Source organism: Lagopus muta, chromosome Z (assembly GCF_023343835.1).
Source record: "Lagopus muta isolate bLagMut1 chromosome Z, bLagMut1 primary, whole genome shotgun sequence".
NCBI classification, from domain to species: Eukaryota; Metazoa; Chordata; class Aves; order Galliformes; family Phasianidae; genus Lagopus; species Lagopus muta.
The window spans coordinates 52,276,298-52,293,963 of NC_064472.1; the positions used below are offsets into that span (position 1 = coordinate 52,276,298).

General features: G+C 38.2%; 1 protein-coding gene across 4 annotated transcripts in view; it reads right to left on the minus strand.

Annotated features, from left to right (window-relative positions):
- SYK (spleen associated tyrosine kinase) overlaps positions 1 to 17,666 on the minus strand; it is a 44,544-nt gene that overhangs the window by 10,802 nt on the left and 16,076 nt on the right. For 3 of the 4 annotated variants that reach the window (XM_048931711.1, XM_048931713.1, XM_048931714.1), the window contains exons 4-7: positions 13,168 to 13,306; positions 11,260 to 11,341; positions 9,435 to 9,481; positions 6,001 to 6,069 (exon numbers count right to left, since the gene is read on the minus strand). In XM_048931711.1, the coding sequence (XP_048787668.1) occupies positions 6,001 to 6,069; positions 9,435 to 9,481; positions 11,260 to 11,341; positions 13,168 to 13,306 (337 nt within the window). The remainder of the gene's footprint in view (positions 1 to 6,000; positions 6,070 to 9,434; positions 9,482 to 11,259; positions 11,342 to 13,167; positions 13,307 to 17,666) is intronic. The other variant, XM_048931715.1, reaches the window with a different exon arrangement.

The following is a 17,666-nucleotide window of genomic DNA, read 5'->3' on the forward strand; positions in this document are numbered from 1 at the left end:
AAGTTTGAATAACTGAATATCATAGAGTAGTCTGTTTGTCTTTCTAGTCTGAGGAAGGAGAAAATGACCTGATGGCTAGTATATTTGAACAACTGATTCACTATGAAGCACATAGATGACTGTAGCAGAAGTCTGTTCATTCTGGAGTCGCTGGCTGGAAGGATGACTCTTACACAATAAAGTACAGAAGAGTGAAATTTATTTGCTCTATTTTATTGTGAACTGGAAGAGAACAGTTCTAAGAATAGAAAATTACAGAAATTACTTTTTCAGTTCAGTACTTCAGTTCCTTTCACAATGTAAAAACTTTAGTGATGAATGATTTCATGCTCCCCAAAGGAGTACATCAAAAACATAGGTTCAGACATCAATAAGAGTTGCTCAGTTCTCATAAGAAATAAAAATATATTGTACTTGCAAAAACCTGGATAGGGCTATTTTTCAAATATCCAAATGTTTATTTATTTATCTTTAATAACTGAAGCTTTCTGTGGCATCAATTCCTTCCTGAAGTAGTTGTGGTTTTCAAGTAATGAGAAACAGAGCTTGGGAAATGTCTAGGAGTTAATTATTGTCATTTTATCAATTGGAAGAAGCTTTTTGATCCAGGAGGTAGAGAAAATTAAATCATAAAACGTGATCTGCCCAAGTGGATGAAGCAGAAAAGGTTTTGCTACTTGGAATTTACAGCAAACCAGAAGAAGGAGACAAACTCCGCAAGATTCTGATTTGTTGGGATGGGTGTGGTGGTGGCATCAGAGATGGTAACATTTCTGACTGGCCTTATTCAGTCCTGTGGAACAGTGTTGAAAAGGCAATTTACTGTCTGGGAGGCCAGCAGAGTAGTGATACAATTCTGACATAGGTCAGGGATAAAACTGATTAGCCAGCTTCAACAACAAGGAGAAGAATGCTAAGAAACAAGATTCATTCTTTCTCCTACTCCTGTTTTTCTAGTGTAGCAAAACCTTGCCAAATCTGCAACTTAAAATCTGCACTTCCAAGGCTCAAAATAACTCTATTTGAAGCACAGGTCACATGCTTTGTTCAAAAGAAAAAGAAAAAAAATGAAAAAAAAATCACTTAAATTAGATAAATATATCTAAATATTGCAGAACAGCAAGGCAGAAACTCTTTCAGAAGTTCAAAAGGCACTGGACAATTCCTCAAACTTAAAAAACACAGAGGGCATATGCTCTCATAGAATACTAGAATGGTTTAGGTTGGAAGGGAGATTTAAGATCACCAAGTTCCAACCCCTGCCATAAGCAGGGACAACTCCCTCTAAACCAGGTTGCTCAAAGCCCCATCCAGCCTGGCCTTGAATGCTTCCAGGGACGGAGAAATTCATAACCCCACTGGGCTACCTGTTCCAGCATCTCACCACCCTCACAGTAAAGAATTTCCTTCTTATATCCAGACTAAATATACCCTCTTCAAGTTTAAAACCATTTCCCCTCATCCTGTCAGTACCTGCCCTTACAAAAAGTCCCTCCCCAGCTTTCCTGTAGACCCCCTTTGCGTACTGGAAGGCTACTATAAGGTCTTCTTGGAACCTTCTCGTCTCCTAACTGAAGAGTCCCAGCTCTACCAGCCTGTCCTCGTAGGAGAAGTGCTCTACCCTTCTCATCATCTTTGTGGCCAACTTCTTAGCACCAGTCCACCTATCAAGCCTGTCCAGGTCCCTCTGGATAGCATCCTCTTCCTTTTAGGGTGTCAACTGCAGCACTCAGCCTGGTGTCTTCTGCAAACTTGCTGAGCGTGCACTCAATCCCACTGTCTATAACCCTTACAAAGACATTAAATAACACTGGTCCCAACACTGATCCCTGAAGAACATCATTCACCACCCATCTCTGGACACTGAGCTTTTAACTGCAACACACTGAGTGCGACCATCCAGCCAATTCCTTGTCTAGCAAGAGGTCCACCCACCAAATTCATTTTTTCCCAATTTGGAGAGGATGATGTCATGCAGGACTGTGTCAAATGTTTTTCACAAGTCCAGATAGATGATGACGTTTTGCTCTTCCTCTATCCACTGATAAATTAACTCCATTGTAAAAGACCACCAGGTTTGTCAGACATGACTTGCCCTTGCTCAAGCCAAGCTGGTTACCACCAATCACCTTTTCCTTATTTTCCATATATGTGATTACAACTACCTAAGGACCAGAGAAGTAGTTAGATGTCTCTGGTTTCAGGCTCGGTGTATGTATATTTTTCACTGGCCAAACAACATTGATGTATACCACATTTGTCTCACAAGTAGAAAATCACCTGTGCAGAACAGCTGGTAAAAATATTCTCATTAAAAGGTGTTGACTCCCTAAATGGGAAGTATAGAGACATTTCCTCTTCTTTGTAATTCAAGAGCAAAACAAATGAATCTGAAATAATTTGATGATCACATCCAGGAACTGCACTAAAAAATGAGTGCATTAATTCCCATGCTTATAAATAAAACTGCAGGTATGAACTGGAGATAGCCCACTGACGTTAAATCTAACAAACTTTTGAAGGAATTTTGTCTCAGAAGGCTTCTACTGTTTGAAATAAGTGATAATATCTTATATATCATTAGAGGTAGTTAAGTTAACTAACAGTTACATAATTGTGGAATGATATTCCCTGTTTTGCAGCATAATTAAACGGCTTAACAAAGGCTTTTTCATTAATATTTTGGTTTAAACTGTAATTTTATGTTTCAAATGTATCTTTTCATAGCTCCTAGTAGTAATACAGGAATACTGGTTAGCACTGAGAAAACCTCAAATAGCATTCTCAACCTTAGTCCTGCCAATTATGTATTCAAGGCACGTAGCACCCTGCAGTCCTTTGAACAAGTTGTTCGAGCAGAAAGGCCAGAATTTCTCTCTTGCAGTGAAGAGTAGCAGTCTATAAATGGAGGAACGAGGTACTTATCTTTGTATGTACAGTGGTCGGAGTAATAGTACAAAAACCCCTGCCTTATTTTGAACTGTTATTTCAATTCAGAGTCCCTTCTGCCCTATGCTTTAACAGCAGCAAGTTTAATTGCGCAGGTCTTTCTGAGAAAAGCAGCTTTGCCTTAGTACAACCAAATTATAGACTAGGGGACATTCTTACCAGAATAGAGAATGAGTGAAACACCTATGGATTTGCTTTTACAGTTAAAACAGAAAGAGGAAAGTGTCTGCCAGAGAAATCCCTTAAAAATGGCACAGGTTATGTGACATCTTATGGTGTGCACACTGGTAAACTGTGAAGCCAGGTGTCATTTAGGATCAGAGGTAATGGCTTTAAGTTGTGCTAGGAGAGTTTCAGGTTGGATATTAGAAATAATTTCTTCTCAGAAGGAGTGGTGAAACTCTGGAATAGGCTGCTAGGGGAGGTGGCGGAGACGCTGTCCCTGGAGGTGCTCAAAAACGTGTGGATGTGGCACTGAGGAATGTGGTTAGTGGACATGGTGAGGTTGGTTTGATGGCTGGAATACACGATCTTCTTACAGGTATTTTCCAACCTTAAAGATTCTATGACTCTATGATTTTATTGTCATTTTATGTCTTCATACTAGACCTCTATATCCCATGAACGCGTTTTTCAGCTAGTGTTTAATTTTAATTGGTTAAAATTCTCAGATGCACATTCTTGCCACTCTTTCCTTAAATAAGGACTGGCCATGCAGATGTAGCAGTCCTGTGCTAACACAGCAATATCCACAATAAGAGGAAAGCAGAAGAGGCAGAGTTTGCACTCAAATGCAGGTTCTTTTGTAGTAGAAGGAACATCACTTTCTATTTAAGGATAAGGCCACAGTAGGATAACCCCTCAGGAACTATGACAGCATCTTATTGAATGAGATCTACTTATTGTTTGTTTTAAAATATGAATGAAATGGCACAAATTACTCTAAATCTCATTTTTACAGTAAATATTTTTATTTCATGGTAGAGATTGTATTTATGAAGTTAATCTGTACAGTAAGTGTTATTTCTTTTCATGTTCATAATTCTGATTTGCAATAACCCAAACGTATATGCAAAACCACAATAATAGTTTTATTTTGCCAAACCAAACTGTGTAGCAAAATGCAAAACAAAGGCCTTAGTAGCAAAGTCCTCAATGAACTTTGGATAAAGCTTAACAGTAGCCACTAGGTGGCACAAGGTCACTTATACTTTCATCAGAGAAGAAAGTTTTATGAGCAAAGAAGCTGAAAAAAAAAATGTTCAGAGTGCTAAAAATACACCTAAATAACCAGTCTGTGAAACAAATAAATATTTTATAAAAAGTCACACAGAACCAGCATATTTTTCAAGTCTGAGAAAAATATAACGTTGTAAATTTTACATTTTACTGTCTGAAAGGCTTTGATGCAAGAAAAGCAACCTAAGTAACCAGGCGTAATGATTTAAAGTCAGCTTTGTGTTTGTCCATTTTTCTGAACAAAGCCAAATCACAACTCTCTTATCTAATATATCATAGAATCATAGAACGACATGGATTGAAAAGGACCACAATGATCATCAAGTTTCAACCCCTCCTGCCATGGGCAGGGTCACCAGCCACCAGACCAGGCTGCCCAGAGCCACATACAGCCTGGCCTTGAATGCCTCCAGGGATGGGGCATCCACAGCCTCCTTGGGCAACCTGTTCCAGTGTGTCACCACCCTCTGCGTGAAAAACTTCCTCCTAAGATCCAACCTAAACCTCCCCTGTCTCAGTTTAAAACCATTCCCCCTTGTCCTATCACTATCCACCCTCATCAACAGCTGTTCCCCCTCCTGTTTATAAGCTCCCTTCAAGTACTAGAAGGCTGCAATGAAGTCTCCCCAACGCCTTCTTTTCTGCAAGCTAAACAATCCCAGTTCCCTCAACCTTTCCTCATCAGATAGAGCCCTCTGATCATCTTAGTGGCCTCCTCTGGACCCTCTCCAAGAGCTCCATGTCCTTCTTGTACTGGAGGCCCCAGGCCTGGATGCAGTACTCCAGATGGGGTCTCACAAGAGCCGAGTATAAGGGGACAATCACCTCCCTCTCCCTGCCAGAGATATATATTTTAATATATTTTAATCAGGATTACCAAATACAGTATAAGTAAAAAAGATTCTCACTCTGAAAAGCATCTCTAGGGCTTTTTGTGTTGATCATTTTTGTTACAGAGCAAATGGCATTGAATAAACAAACAAGAAAGTAGCAAAATAAAAGACTCACAGAACTACTTCTAGGTAGAAAAGGGGCATAAAAGTTATTCTTAGCATAAAAAAAAGACTGTTTAAACCCCCTGCTATGTGCAGGGTCGCCACCCGCCAGACCAGGCTGCCCCAAGCCACATCCAGGCTGGGCTTGAATGCCTCCAGGGATAGCATGCTTCACAAGTGTACCAACTATTAAAAAGCATGATTTTCTGTCCACAGAACATTTTTACTAGCACCAGACTTTTTCCTTTGACTCCCTCACATTGCCTTTCCCATTCTCCCTGATCTTGCAACACCTTACACTTGTTTAAATGTAATTAACTTCAATGCATAACAAGATTTGTGCACAAGTTCTGTAGGAATATATTTTGTGTTTATTATTAACAAACTGTGTCCCTGAATGTCTTCTGTCAAAGTTTAGTGAACAAGCCAATTTTCTAGGAATTATATTTTCCATTAGAAATGTCACTTCCTTTTTTTTTTTTTTAAATGACTACTCTGTGAAATATATTTTATCCCTCATGGTTTTTTTGCAGACATGTTGAGAACAGTACTAATTCTGCATTTTGGGACGTGAAAAATTGCTTCAAAATAGCCCAATTTTCAAAATGTCTTTAGAAATTGTTTAGTTCTATAGAATTAAGGCTGGAATTGTGCAGATGATTTGTAAAGAAGGCAGCTTACAAAACCTGCACAATCTGTTTGTTAGTAGTCAAGACACACATTTAGTAATAGCAAGCAAAAAAAAAAAAAGAGTGAAATTAGCCAAGTGTAAGTCCTTTTAACTCAGTTGATAACCTAAAAAGACCGTATAAAGCACCTTTTTGCTGCCAGCCTTTGGAAAGGTGTACGATTTGATTCTTGAGATAATTCCACCTCTTGCCCAACTCTAGAAACCACAATGTCAAAGAGGAACAGTGAATGTGCCAGAAAAATTACTAAAGGTATATTACAAAACGCATGTAGTATACAAGAAAAAAAACACTCCCAACATTTCTCTCGTATGTGTCTGGTAAGTGCAACATATGAAATATCAAACAAACGTAGTATATGAAATCTTAGCAATAAAATTGATTTAAACTGTAATATTCTTAACCATCTTGAATCTGTACATATGCCTTATGAGAGAAAGCACTGAGACCTTAGCAGAAGTCTGAAACTGGAAACACCTGTGATGTTTCACTTTCATCTATTACTTTGTTGGTGCATGTCTGTGTTCCTGTCTGATCTCTTACAGCTACCACATCCTCTGAAAAATTGCTGCTCCCATGCTGTATTCTGCAGATGATTACTAAAATATAGGATCTTGCACTTCTTCCTAATAAACTTCATTCTGTTCTTTTTTTTTGTTCTTTTTTTTTTTCCTTATTTAACAAAACAACTTAATTTAAACTTAATGAAAGTAACCTAAATAAAAAGAAGATACACATTTTGTGCATAAGAGTTTGTAATTTTTCTGTGTTCTTTTCAGGATACATTTCTGTTTTTACAATCTGAATTCATTGTATTTCAGGTTCTGCATATACGAATATCTACGCAAGTGGTCATAAGTGAGTTACAGTTTTTGCACAAATTTGTTCATGTATGACAACCTGGCAATATTAACTGAAGTCTTTCAGCTCCCTAAATAATAATATTAATTTGATTTTTTGACTTTATATATTTATTTCTCTTATCCGTTGTGTTTTTTTCTTCTATCATGGCAAACCTTAAGTATAATGACTACTGCTCAATTCTGAAAATATGCATGTGTGATCAAGCTCCTTTATGTCAACCATTTGCCAGAGAAATACACATTCAGGGTTGGAAGTGATCTCATACAACTGTGACCACTTATAAGCAAGGCATGTAGTCTTGACAAACCACCAGGGCCCCTTCTGAGTGGAAAGAAGTAGGCACTTACGAATACACAGTAATGGATTTTATGCTCAAGTGACTGCTAGGCAGGTTCTCTCTTTTCCTTAAAAACATCCTCAAAAAACAAGCCTTCAGGATTTGTTAAGACTGGCTGCTCTTTTTGAGTTGATTTATGTTAGGCAAGATTAATCATAACTTATTAGCAAGTCTTTTACCTGTAAAGCACAAGAGTCATCATTACTGTAATACACTGATGAAAAATAGAAGAATTTGGCCCATTTACTTTCTTTTGTAGTATTCCTGAACTGAATGTGCTTGCTCTGCCACTGTAACTGTGTATATGCTAGATTATATGCATGTGGCCTGTCTGGTGTGCTTAAACATCCCATTCATACTCATAAATGACATGAATCCAAACATTGGGACGTTTGAAAAACAGCACCTATTTTGACTGTATAATTCCATTACTTTAAATGGGCGCCTGACTTTCAGAAACAGATCTGAATATGATTGCTCATGGGTCCATGGGGACTCAACAGTGAAATAAATTAAATTGGCTTATTTGAATGAATTTTTTTTTTTCTTGTAATGTGGGACTACATCAACTGCAGAAATCCATCTAGAAACTCAAAAACTGGATATAATTTATGAAGTGTCTGTCTCCAGTAAAATTCTGGCATAATGTCAAGTCCTGAGGGCCTTTATACAGGCACTAGATTTTACAGCTTCTTATTTGGTATTTGGAACTCAGTTTGTCCAATTATATCTGTTCAGTCAATCTGTAATATTCTTTTTGTGACCTTCTTTTCATATCCTTCATATCCTTTTATTGATACTTTCATCTGAAATTGTTTGTTTGCATTGTAAAGTATTTGTGAATTACTAGCTTACAGGTGCAGGTTCTGCTGCTGTGAGGACAGACTGGCTCTTCAGATTGCTGAGTCAGAAATGCCAGGGAAGGGGAACTGCGTAAAACGCTTCATGCTCAGATGCATACTCAAAACCAGACATCACACTACATGGCATTTAAAGCCATTTCCCTATCTGAGAAGACCTGAAACAATCATTTTTGTTGTGACAAGAGGATAAGTGGCTATGGAGGAGATTTTAGAGTAGACAACTCTACATACACAAACTGGGTGCCATAAGAGAAGCAGGCACAGTGATTTTATGCTCAGCTTTCACCCCCACAGACTGGAATGTTGAAAAAAGAGAATAAAACATCAGTGTAATTGAGGGCAATATGGTAGCTGGATTCTGCATATGGCACAGGCATGAAGCTAGAGGCCACCTTGAATTAACTAAGCCCTACACTGTCAAGACAGCAGCATCTCCACCTCCTGTGTTGTTCTCCTATTTTTCCCTCCTAGATTTGAGTTTAAAAATGCCTTTGCCCTTCCCAGGAGCAGCCTCAGATATGTAGGGATAATATGTAACACCTCGGGGGGCTCATTCTGGAAAAGACAGCTGCCTTTTTATGAATCTTCAATGTTGTGCAAAGACAGCAGTTAATGTGCTCTCAAATCTCCTTTTCAAGTCTCTGCTTCATGTCCAGTCATTCAAACTGGTGTCAAAATATAATTCTGGACCAGGTATTTGTGCACTCAGTCCCCAACCATTAGGTGAGACCCGATGTGTAAACTATGTGGTGTGTATAGGCAGGCAAATTCTTAAGTTGACTCGATGATGTTGAGGCTCATTTCCAACCTAGGCAATCCTATGATTCTATGAAAAAGCTAGATGATTAGGCCCTCCAGGGAGTGGTGAAACAACTAAGCTGAGCTCCCTACTTCAGATTAGATTAACTACAGCTCAGTGAGAAGGCGTGACATACCACTCCTCAGATGGCTCTTGTAATCAAAGGAGCCTAAGAGTGCAGAGAATTATAATCACAAATGGGCATGCTCACTCATGAAAATGTTAATGAAAAAACTTGCTTTAATTTCACTTCACAAGGAATCAAACCATCATGCAAAACTGGATGTTAACTACAAAGTAAGGAAATATCTGGCTTTACTCAGTAAAGTGAACCTTCATTTTTGCTTCAGCTGCCAATATCTTGAAACGCGTTTTAAATAGTATTAGTATCTGTCCTTCCAGTGTTGATACTGTCACTAAAGTACTTGACCCTTAATGTTTATTTTACACATGAAACATACTGATTTTCACATACATTGTGTATATAAAACAGATTCACAAAATTAAATGCTTAATAGCTAAGTACAAAAATTTTATGAAAGCAATAGGCATAATAAAATATTTTAGGCTTATTTTCTATCTACTACTTATAAAACAATCCCTAGAAAAATAAGTTCACTCTAAAAGTATAAACATTAGGATTCCCAGACGATTATGTGACAATAAGCTTGTTAAATTTATTGCTCCATCATCACCTACCTTAGAAGGGGTTCCAGGAAGAGGACGAGTGTCAAAAGAAGAGTTATCTATAAAAGAATCAAATGTGAAAGATACTAAAAAAGATAAGAAATGTACCAAAATAATAATTTACATGAAAGACCAACTTTTTACTTTCAAATCATACTGCAGCATTTCTCTTAGCTCATCTTCTTAGATTCTGGCTTTAATATGCATCACTCACACTTTGGTACTTACTGCCACAAAGCACATGCACTGCCTTAATAATGACTCAGAGGAGTGTAAAAAGTAAGAGCAAGTATGTTCAGCACAGCTCTAGCTTTCAGTTAGAAAAATGGAAGGCAGCTCTTATAGAGAGAACACCGCTTCTGAAATAGAAGAGTCAGACAAGGATCAGAATCAGAATCACAGAATGGCCCAGGTTGGAAGGGACCTCAAGGATCATAAAGCTCCAACCTCCCTGCCACACACAGGGCCACCAACCTCCACATTTAATAAACCAGGCTGCCCGGGCCCCATCCAACTTGGCCATGAACACCTCCAGGGACGGGGCATCCACAACCTTTCTGGGCAGCCTGTTCCAGCACCTCACCACTCTCTCTGTAAAGAACTTCCCCCTGACATCCAACTCAAATCTTCCCTCCCTCAACTTAAAACCATTTCCCCTCATCCTGCAGTCATCAACCCTTTCAAAGAGTTGATTCCCCTGCTCTTTGTAGGCTCCCTTTAGGTACTGAAAGGCTGCAATGAGGTCACCCCGCAGCCTTCTTTTCTCCAGACTGAACAAGCCCAGCCCCCTCAGCCTGTCTTTGTAGGGGAAGTGCTCCAGTCCCCTGATCATCTTCGTGGCTCTCCTGTGGACCCTCTCCAACAGCTCTCTGTCTTCCTTGTACTGGAGGCTCCAGACCTGGACACAGGTACTCCAGATGGGCCCTCAGAAGAACAGAATACAGAGGGACAATCACCCCCTGTCCCTGCTGGTGACCCCTCTTCTGATGGAGCCCAGGATACCATTTGCTTTTCGGGCTGCAAGAGCACACTGCTGGCTCATGTTAAGCTTTTTGTCTATCAAGACCCCCAGGTTCTTCTCCACAGGGCTACTCTCAAGGACTGCTCCTTCCAGTCTGCATAGGGATTCCTCTGTCCCAGGTGCAAAACCTTGCACTTTGCTGTGTTGAACTTCATCAAGTTCACCCGTGCCCACCTTTCAAGCCTGTTGAGGTCCCTCTGGATGGCATTCCTTCCTTCCACAAAGGCAGCAAAAAGGAAGTGAATGCGATCTCATTTGTGTAAACATACACAGCGCATGATATTAAAGAAGAAACAGGTCCAAGACTGCATGGGACCTCAGGATTCCTCTAATCCCCCTAGACATAAGTGCCTCTAGGCACTGTAAGTGGGTGGCATTTTAAAGATTCTCTTTTTCAGTATCAGGTGCAGTGAAACCTTTGTCTCACTACACCCCATCCAAATGCCTTAACCAGCAGTGCTGGCATGCTGACATCTCCCTGGCGTAAAGTGTGTTGGAGGAGTGTCAGGACAAGCAACTTGGTAGCACAGATAGACAAAGCAAAACAGAGTGCCACTTGAAGTAGTAAAGTGCATTTTTGATCTGATGTTACTTTTAGACCATCTGGCTGTCATATCCTCCCATAAAATACAGGATCTTCCAGCCTGCATGATCTGGTGGATTTCAACTAACTTGAAAAATTAGTATTTCATTTTTTTTAAATCTAAATTTAAATTACATCTATGACAATCAACACCCACTCAGTTTGCAAATGCAAAAAATGCACCCATTTTTAATAATCTATATATGCTTTACAAAGCAATAGAAATAACTTACCACTTTCTGAGCCATGCCGTGGACAGGGAATGGACAGAACCCTTAATAATCCGTCCGGTTTGTATGAATAATGCTCAACTAACTACCAGAATGAGAGAAAAAAAAAAATAAGAGAGAAAGAAGAAAGAGGGAGATATCAAAAGGTAAGAGAGGTGTAATTGACTGTCTCCTAATCATGTGCTTATGTGCAATAATCCATATTTGTTACACCAAATGATCACAGAATCACAGAATTGTAGGAGCTGGAAGGGACCTTGAGATCCAACACCCCTGCCAAAGCAGGCTCCCTACAGCAGGTTGCACAGGTAGGCATCCAGGTGGGTCTTGAACATCTCCAAACTCCACAACCCCCCTGGGCAGTCTGTTCCAGTGCTCCATCACCCTCACTGTGAAGTTCTTTTTTTGTGTGTGCTGAATGTCCTATGCTTCAGTTGTGGCCATTTCCCCTTGTCCTATCTCCACACTCCGCTGAAAAGAGTCAGGCCTCATCTCTTTGCCTCCTTCACCTTAGATATTTACAGACATTGATCAGGTCCCCTTTCAGTCTTTTTTTCCTCAAGCCTGAATAGATCCACGTCACTCAGCCTTTCCTCACAACAGAGGTGCTCCAGGCCCTTTATCATCTTCACATCCAGAACCTTTCTGTGGGTATCTTTAGACCATCTTTACTTTTCTCTAGCAGACGGGTGTATTTCTGAAGGGATTTTGTGGCTGAATCTGGAACCCAAACCAAGAACTGGATTTGTGAGATGCTAAATTCTCCACCTGGCTATATTGACATCAATTTCTAAGCTCCAAATAAATAATTTATTTTTAAACATCTGAGTTTCATCTTTGTTTTTTGTTTTTGTTTTTGTTTTTGTTTTTTTGTGGTGGTGGTGGTGGGGTTTTTTTTGTTTATTTTTTGTTTGAAAGATGCTCTCTTTGGCCTCAGGCTTATAATGGTATGTAAACAGTTAACATATATATAAAGCCCCAGTAACTGTGGACTTTTATCCATGTAGCTGTGGATTATCCTATCCATGCTTTTCATCATTACATCACAGGAACATGACTCCTATTTTGGCACTAGTGCATTTGGGTAGGAAGGAGGGGGTCTGCACATGAAAAAAATAGAGATGTTCAAAAAACTTGAACATTAGGCAAGCTGCTTAAAATTTCCAATAACTCAACAGATATGCAGGATATTTACAAGAAATGCTAGAAGTTAATACGCACAGGTAAAAACTTGTTTTTTAAATTTATGACTCACTTTTTTTTAACTAAAGTTTTAAGAAAGGATACAGAACTCTTCAAGGTTTTTACTTCCTTTAGCTTCTTCAACCTATCCAATTATTTCTCCAGTTTTATTATCAACTATGGCATAGTTAACTATCCAGTTCTCAACTGTTTTATTTTTAATAGAATTCAGACATCTTGTTGTGGTAATGATTACAAACTACATTTGTTCAGTCTAAAAAGTAGGCAATTTCAAAGTTAAATAGTGCATTATGTGTACAGCATGCCAAATCATCCCATGTGTTTCTTAAAATTGTGCTTACATTATTACAAAGGACATAAGCAAAACAATGTACCTGGCATAACTGTTATTGTATACAGTATGTCTCTTACAAATTAAATTAGTCTTCCGTTCTAGAGAACGTCCAGTTAACTGAATAATGATTACAGCAGTTTAAAACTCATTGAAGCTGCAGCATCACCATTTAAAAATGATTGAAATCTTTACATTTACTTAGCTTTCTCCACTAATGAACATACCACAAAAGTTGTAAGGAGGACAAATAAACTGCTTTAACATGCTGCTGTTTAGCTAAAGACAGTTGAAGCACAGCAAAGTAAATGAGACTGCCTAACTGGGTAAAACTGCAATGTGATGACAGACACTCAAGTGATTCAAATTTAACAGACCTGCCAGAGGGTGTCAAATCTTTTTCCATCTGGTATGGAGAGCTTTCCTGTCTTATCTCTGTCAATACGATAATGCAGTACTTTTCCATCATTCAGCAGACACAGAGCATAGGAACCATTGCTGTCCCTTTCTCGGATTCTGTAGGATTAAGAGAGAATTTTAGGGTTACTCTTTACTATCAATGAGGAGTTGAGTTGAAGATGCTTTTTAAATTCACCTTTCCCTTTAAACTTTTGAATTATAAAACTGCAAAGCCTGCACAGCAATTTCAGAAGATATTTTGTTAAACCATTCATTTATTTCTTAGTGTCATTTGTTTTCAGATAGACTTCTGTAATGCTTCTCTTTTTTCTCTTAAAAGTCAACAGAAAATCCACGATGTGGAGCTCTGTGCTAGGCAGCTACAGAACACTCTGCAGTGTACACTGTGCTCTCTGAGCTAGGAAGCACTTAAAAAGCTCTTGCATTCAGACCTACAAAGCCCATGGAAATCCATTTTGTGTAAGAAGCTATACTTCAATCCCATCCCAAAAAAATATTAAAAACAATAGATACGTGTATTTATTAAAATAAGATTCTCTTTCAAAATTAACAGATGGCTGCAAGGGTAGAAAGCAAAATACTAGAAGATGGTAATGAGGAATATATATAATGGGAATTTTTTTTTGTCTGTAATAAGCTTCTGTAACTGAGAAAAATTGTACATTTCTGTAATCATTAATTATAATTTCCAGAAAGACAATAATGCTTTGTTTCTGATTTTACAAAGAATTCATGTGAAAGTTCACACAGTATTTTTTTACAGATCATGTCTAAATTCCACTAGGGAGAAATAACTGCATATAATACAAAATAATTCCCTAAAATTCATAGGAATCCAGGATGATATTCTGCTTTCAGAAGATCTGAGATGCCTTTACTGAGCTGAACAATTGTATACTCAGGGCTAGTTCACACTGAAACAAGATGTCTTCTTGTGACTGCATCCAGAGTAAGAAAGAATTTGCTACTAGCTCCATCACAGTTGGCCTAGCATTATTTTAGTTCAGACAGCAGCTTTTACTTTAAACTGCACGCGGTCAGTTGCTGCTGACAGCAGTACTGAGACAGCAGGAGAGTTAGCTGAAGCTTTTCTGGAATATTTTTTTTCTCCTATGAAAAGCCCTGATTCAGCAACACCTACATTCCCATTTTCAGTGAGCACAGAAAGGTGCTCTCTCTCTCCATTGAGTTTGCCTCCTTTCATCCTCATGCTCCCCACTGATGCCCACAGCAGGGGGCTTGAAAATAATCGATCTTTAAGGTCTCCCCCAATTTCTGGCATTCTGTGATTCTATACTGATCAGCTCTGACAAGGTATGGAGTGACCTGCTTGACCACTTGATTTGCTAAGGCAGTGTGGGACACTGGAGCAGCTCAGTAATTTCCCATATCAATGGAGCCCAGATCTGAATGACGCTCAAGATTTTCAAAGTGCTGCTCAGACAGAATTGAGAAGAGTATTCACAAAATCCTGTTTTTTGCAAGAGGAAAGACCACTGAAGTCAACTACATCTATCTCAGATTTTACGCTGAAACTGACTTTATTTGTCACTATATACATCAGCGGTTATTATCCAGAAAAACCAAGCATTAAATTCTGTTCCTCAGTCTCTCAACTCTGAGCTGAAACTCTGTTTTACTACCAATGCAACTATTTTTCATGAAGAGTGATTTTTGTTGCTGAAGATGTGAACAAGACACCAGCTAATGGTAGAGGGAAGTAGAGATTCTTTTTTTCTGAAACCAAAGTAACTTGCATGCTGTTTCCAAAGCAACTTGAAACACATCGTGGTTTTTCATGACATGCAGGTGTTTTCTCAGCATGCTGATTTCCTGTGCTTACTGACCAGTGGAGAACAACAGGTTCTGCTAAAATGAAGAATGACTTTTGCTTTGTCTTCTTATGAGCTGCTCCTAGCAAAGAAGACACATACCTTTCGAAACATGTCTGAAGAACAAAACAGATTTAAACTACAAAATACTTCCCAAGTCTGAATTTGGCAATCACATCACTTATTCAAAAAGTGCTCCCACAGAACTTATCATTACAGTTCAAACTGAAAACTTTTCTTCCTCGGTTTAATATCATAGGACAGATTTCACAGTTTTATCACGGTCTTGTAGACTGTGATAACAGCTGCATAGGTTAGGCTAGCCATCTAGGACTGAAGCTCAATATAGAGCATCCAGTATATTACATTTATCATAAAAAACTGAATCAAATAAAATAGCTGCTCGAGATGAAAGTCTGAAACCTATTCAAATGAAAATCAGTATTTCCACATTATCTTGATGCTGACTGAGCTACTCACAGTCATCACATCAGTTTTGGGGGCTCTCTCAAATGCAAATTTGATTCTATATAAAGTGAGCACATTCAGAGTTCAAGTACATTCAGAAAAAAAATCCAAAATTAAAACCGTACTACGTGTTTTGATGTGCTCTGAAGTTAAACATGATATTTTTCACTCTCGAATACAAAATGAAATAAAAAAATCTTCTTTAAAAAAAGATCATTTTTTTAAAGTATTTTTACAAAGAAGGAAGCCAGCAGTGAAATATCAAGCATTCTTCCCCTTCATGCCATCATAGCTAATTATAAATCTGAATAAAAACATAAAGAGAGTAAAGAAATAACATAAAGGGAATAAACAACATGGCCCTTTCACACACTGACATAAGCCTGAAAACATAACAACTTCAATGTGTGGAAATCCAAATTCACAGATATAATAAAGAGAAGCATTAAGGCATTTGATGCTTGCTTTGATGCATATTCAAAACAGGAATTTTAGAAGTAATGGAGAAACTCAAATTGCTACACAATGCAATGCAAAATAACTTTGATTTTAATTTTCCTGAGATCAATGCTTGGGTATTTCTTATGCTTTTATGTCTGCAATCCAAATAGCAATTACTATTTAGAATATCATTATAAGTTCTGTAAATAGCTATACATCCTTTCTTTTGGTGGAGTCTATGTCTTTCTTGGGAAGCAATCACAACAATTTTTGCCTCAATTTTTTTGCTTTCACGTGAAAAGCCAAATGATCTTTCTTTATAAATGAAAGAATCTCTGAGGGTAAAAAGAAAATTAAAAAATACTATTGAACATGTCTCACTGACCATACAGAAAAAAAAAAAAGACAGCATTCTAGAAGAGAATAATAAGGGAAAGCAATTAGCTAAATGCTTGCTTTAGGAATGGTATGAAATTAATGTCACTGATACATCCAAGGGCATAAGCAAGTTTCTTCTTGGTACTGTTTCGTCTTGTCAGCAATAACAGCTTCCCTGATGCCAAAGATACTGACATTTCCCACTAAACATGCAGACACAGCCATTTCCTGCTTGCCTGTCCTTATGATCATCTTTCTTGTAATGTTATTCATATCACTGTTCTTCATTTTCACTTCAAAAATCTGCACCACACTGAACACACTGCAAATCTGAGGACAATATGTAATCTGCAAGAGCATCACACAAAGGTGAAAATGGACTGACTGCAGTCTTCTATTAAATCACATTTCCTCCCCTCTCTAAGAACATATTAAAAACCACTTCAGAAATCATAGAATCATGGAATGGTTTGGATTGGAAGGGACCTCAAGGATCATCTAGTTCCAAACCCCCTGCTATAGGCAGGGACAACATGCAGCCTTCTGATGTCAGCATACTTCAAAATTCAAGCCACAAGGTGTTGTTATTGAAAATGGAATGCAAAATTTTATTTCCTTGTAAGAGTATTGAGATTTTCTGCAAAATGATGGAACAATTTGGCAAGCAGGACTGTATCATCATTGTCTATTTTGCTCACATTTTATCTTATGTAACCATGCCCAGTTCTAATTATGGATACAAACACAGTAAGGGCAGATGCGCTTAAAAAATGCTTTACAAAATCAGGTAAGTGGCCCACCTTGCTCATTCACCCCTTAGTGGCAAATGCCCAGAGGAAGATATTAAGAGTAATATAAATACAAAAAGCTACAGGTATCACTAACACTTGCAAAATGTTGCAAAGTGTTGCAAAGTCTGAGCAAGTCTTTTGCTCAGAAAAGAGAAGTGATCGCTTACAGATAACTGCGCTTCAGAACTTCAAATCGCTGGTGACAGTGCTGACTGTTCTGACTTATTAGAGGCAGCTTGGTCCCTAAAGGTCATGAGGTGCCATTCTGAGTAGTGCTGTGATCCACTTACATGATCTACACTAGTCCTGTATGCTTTAGAATGTTTAAATACATATTAAAGATGGTTCTATGACACTAAAATAATGTTAAACTTTTCACATATTATATGAATTACATATGGCTGTGGACTGATATAAAAGGTTTATAGAGGGTAATGTGCTAATTCTGTAATGTCTTAGCCACATTTTCCTTAAGGATGAGCTTTTATGTTTAACAGTATTTCTGAATATTTCTGAATAGTTGTAATTGCAGGGAAAGCTAGTATT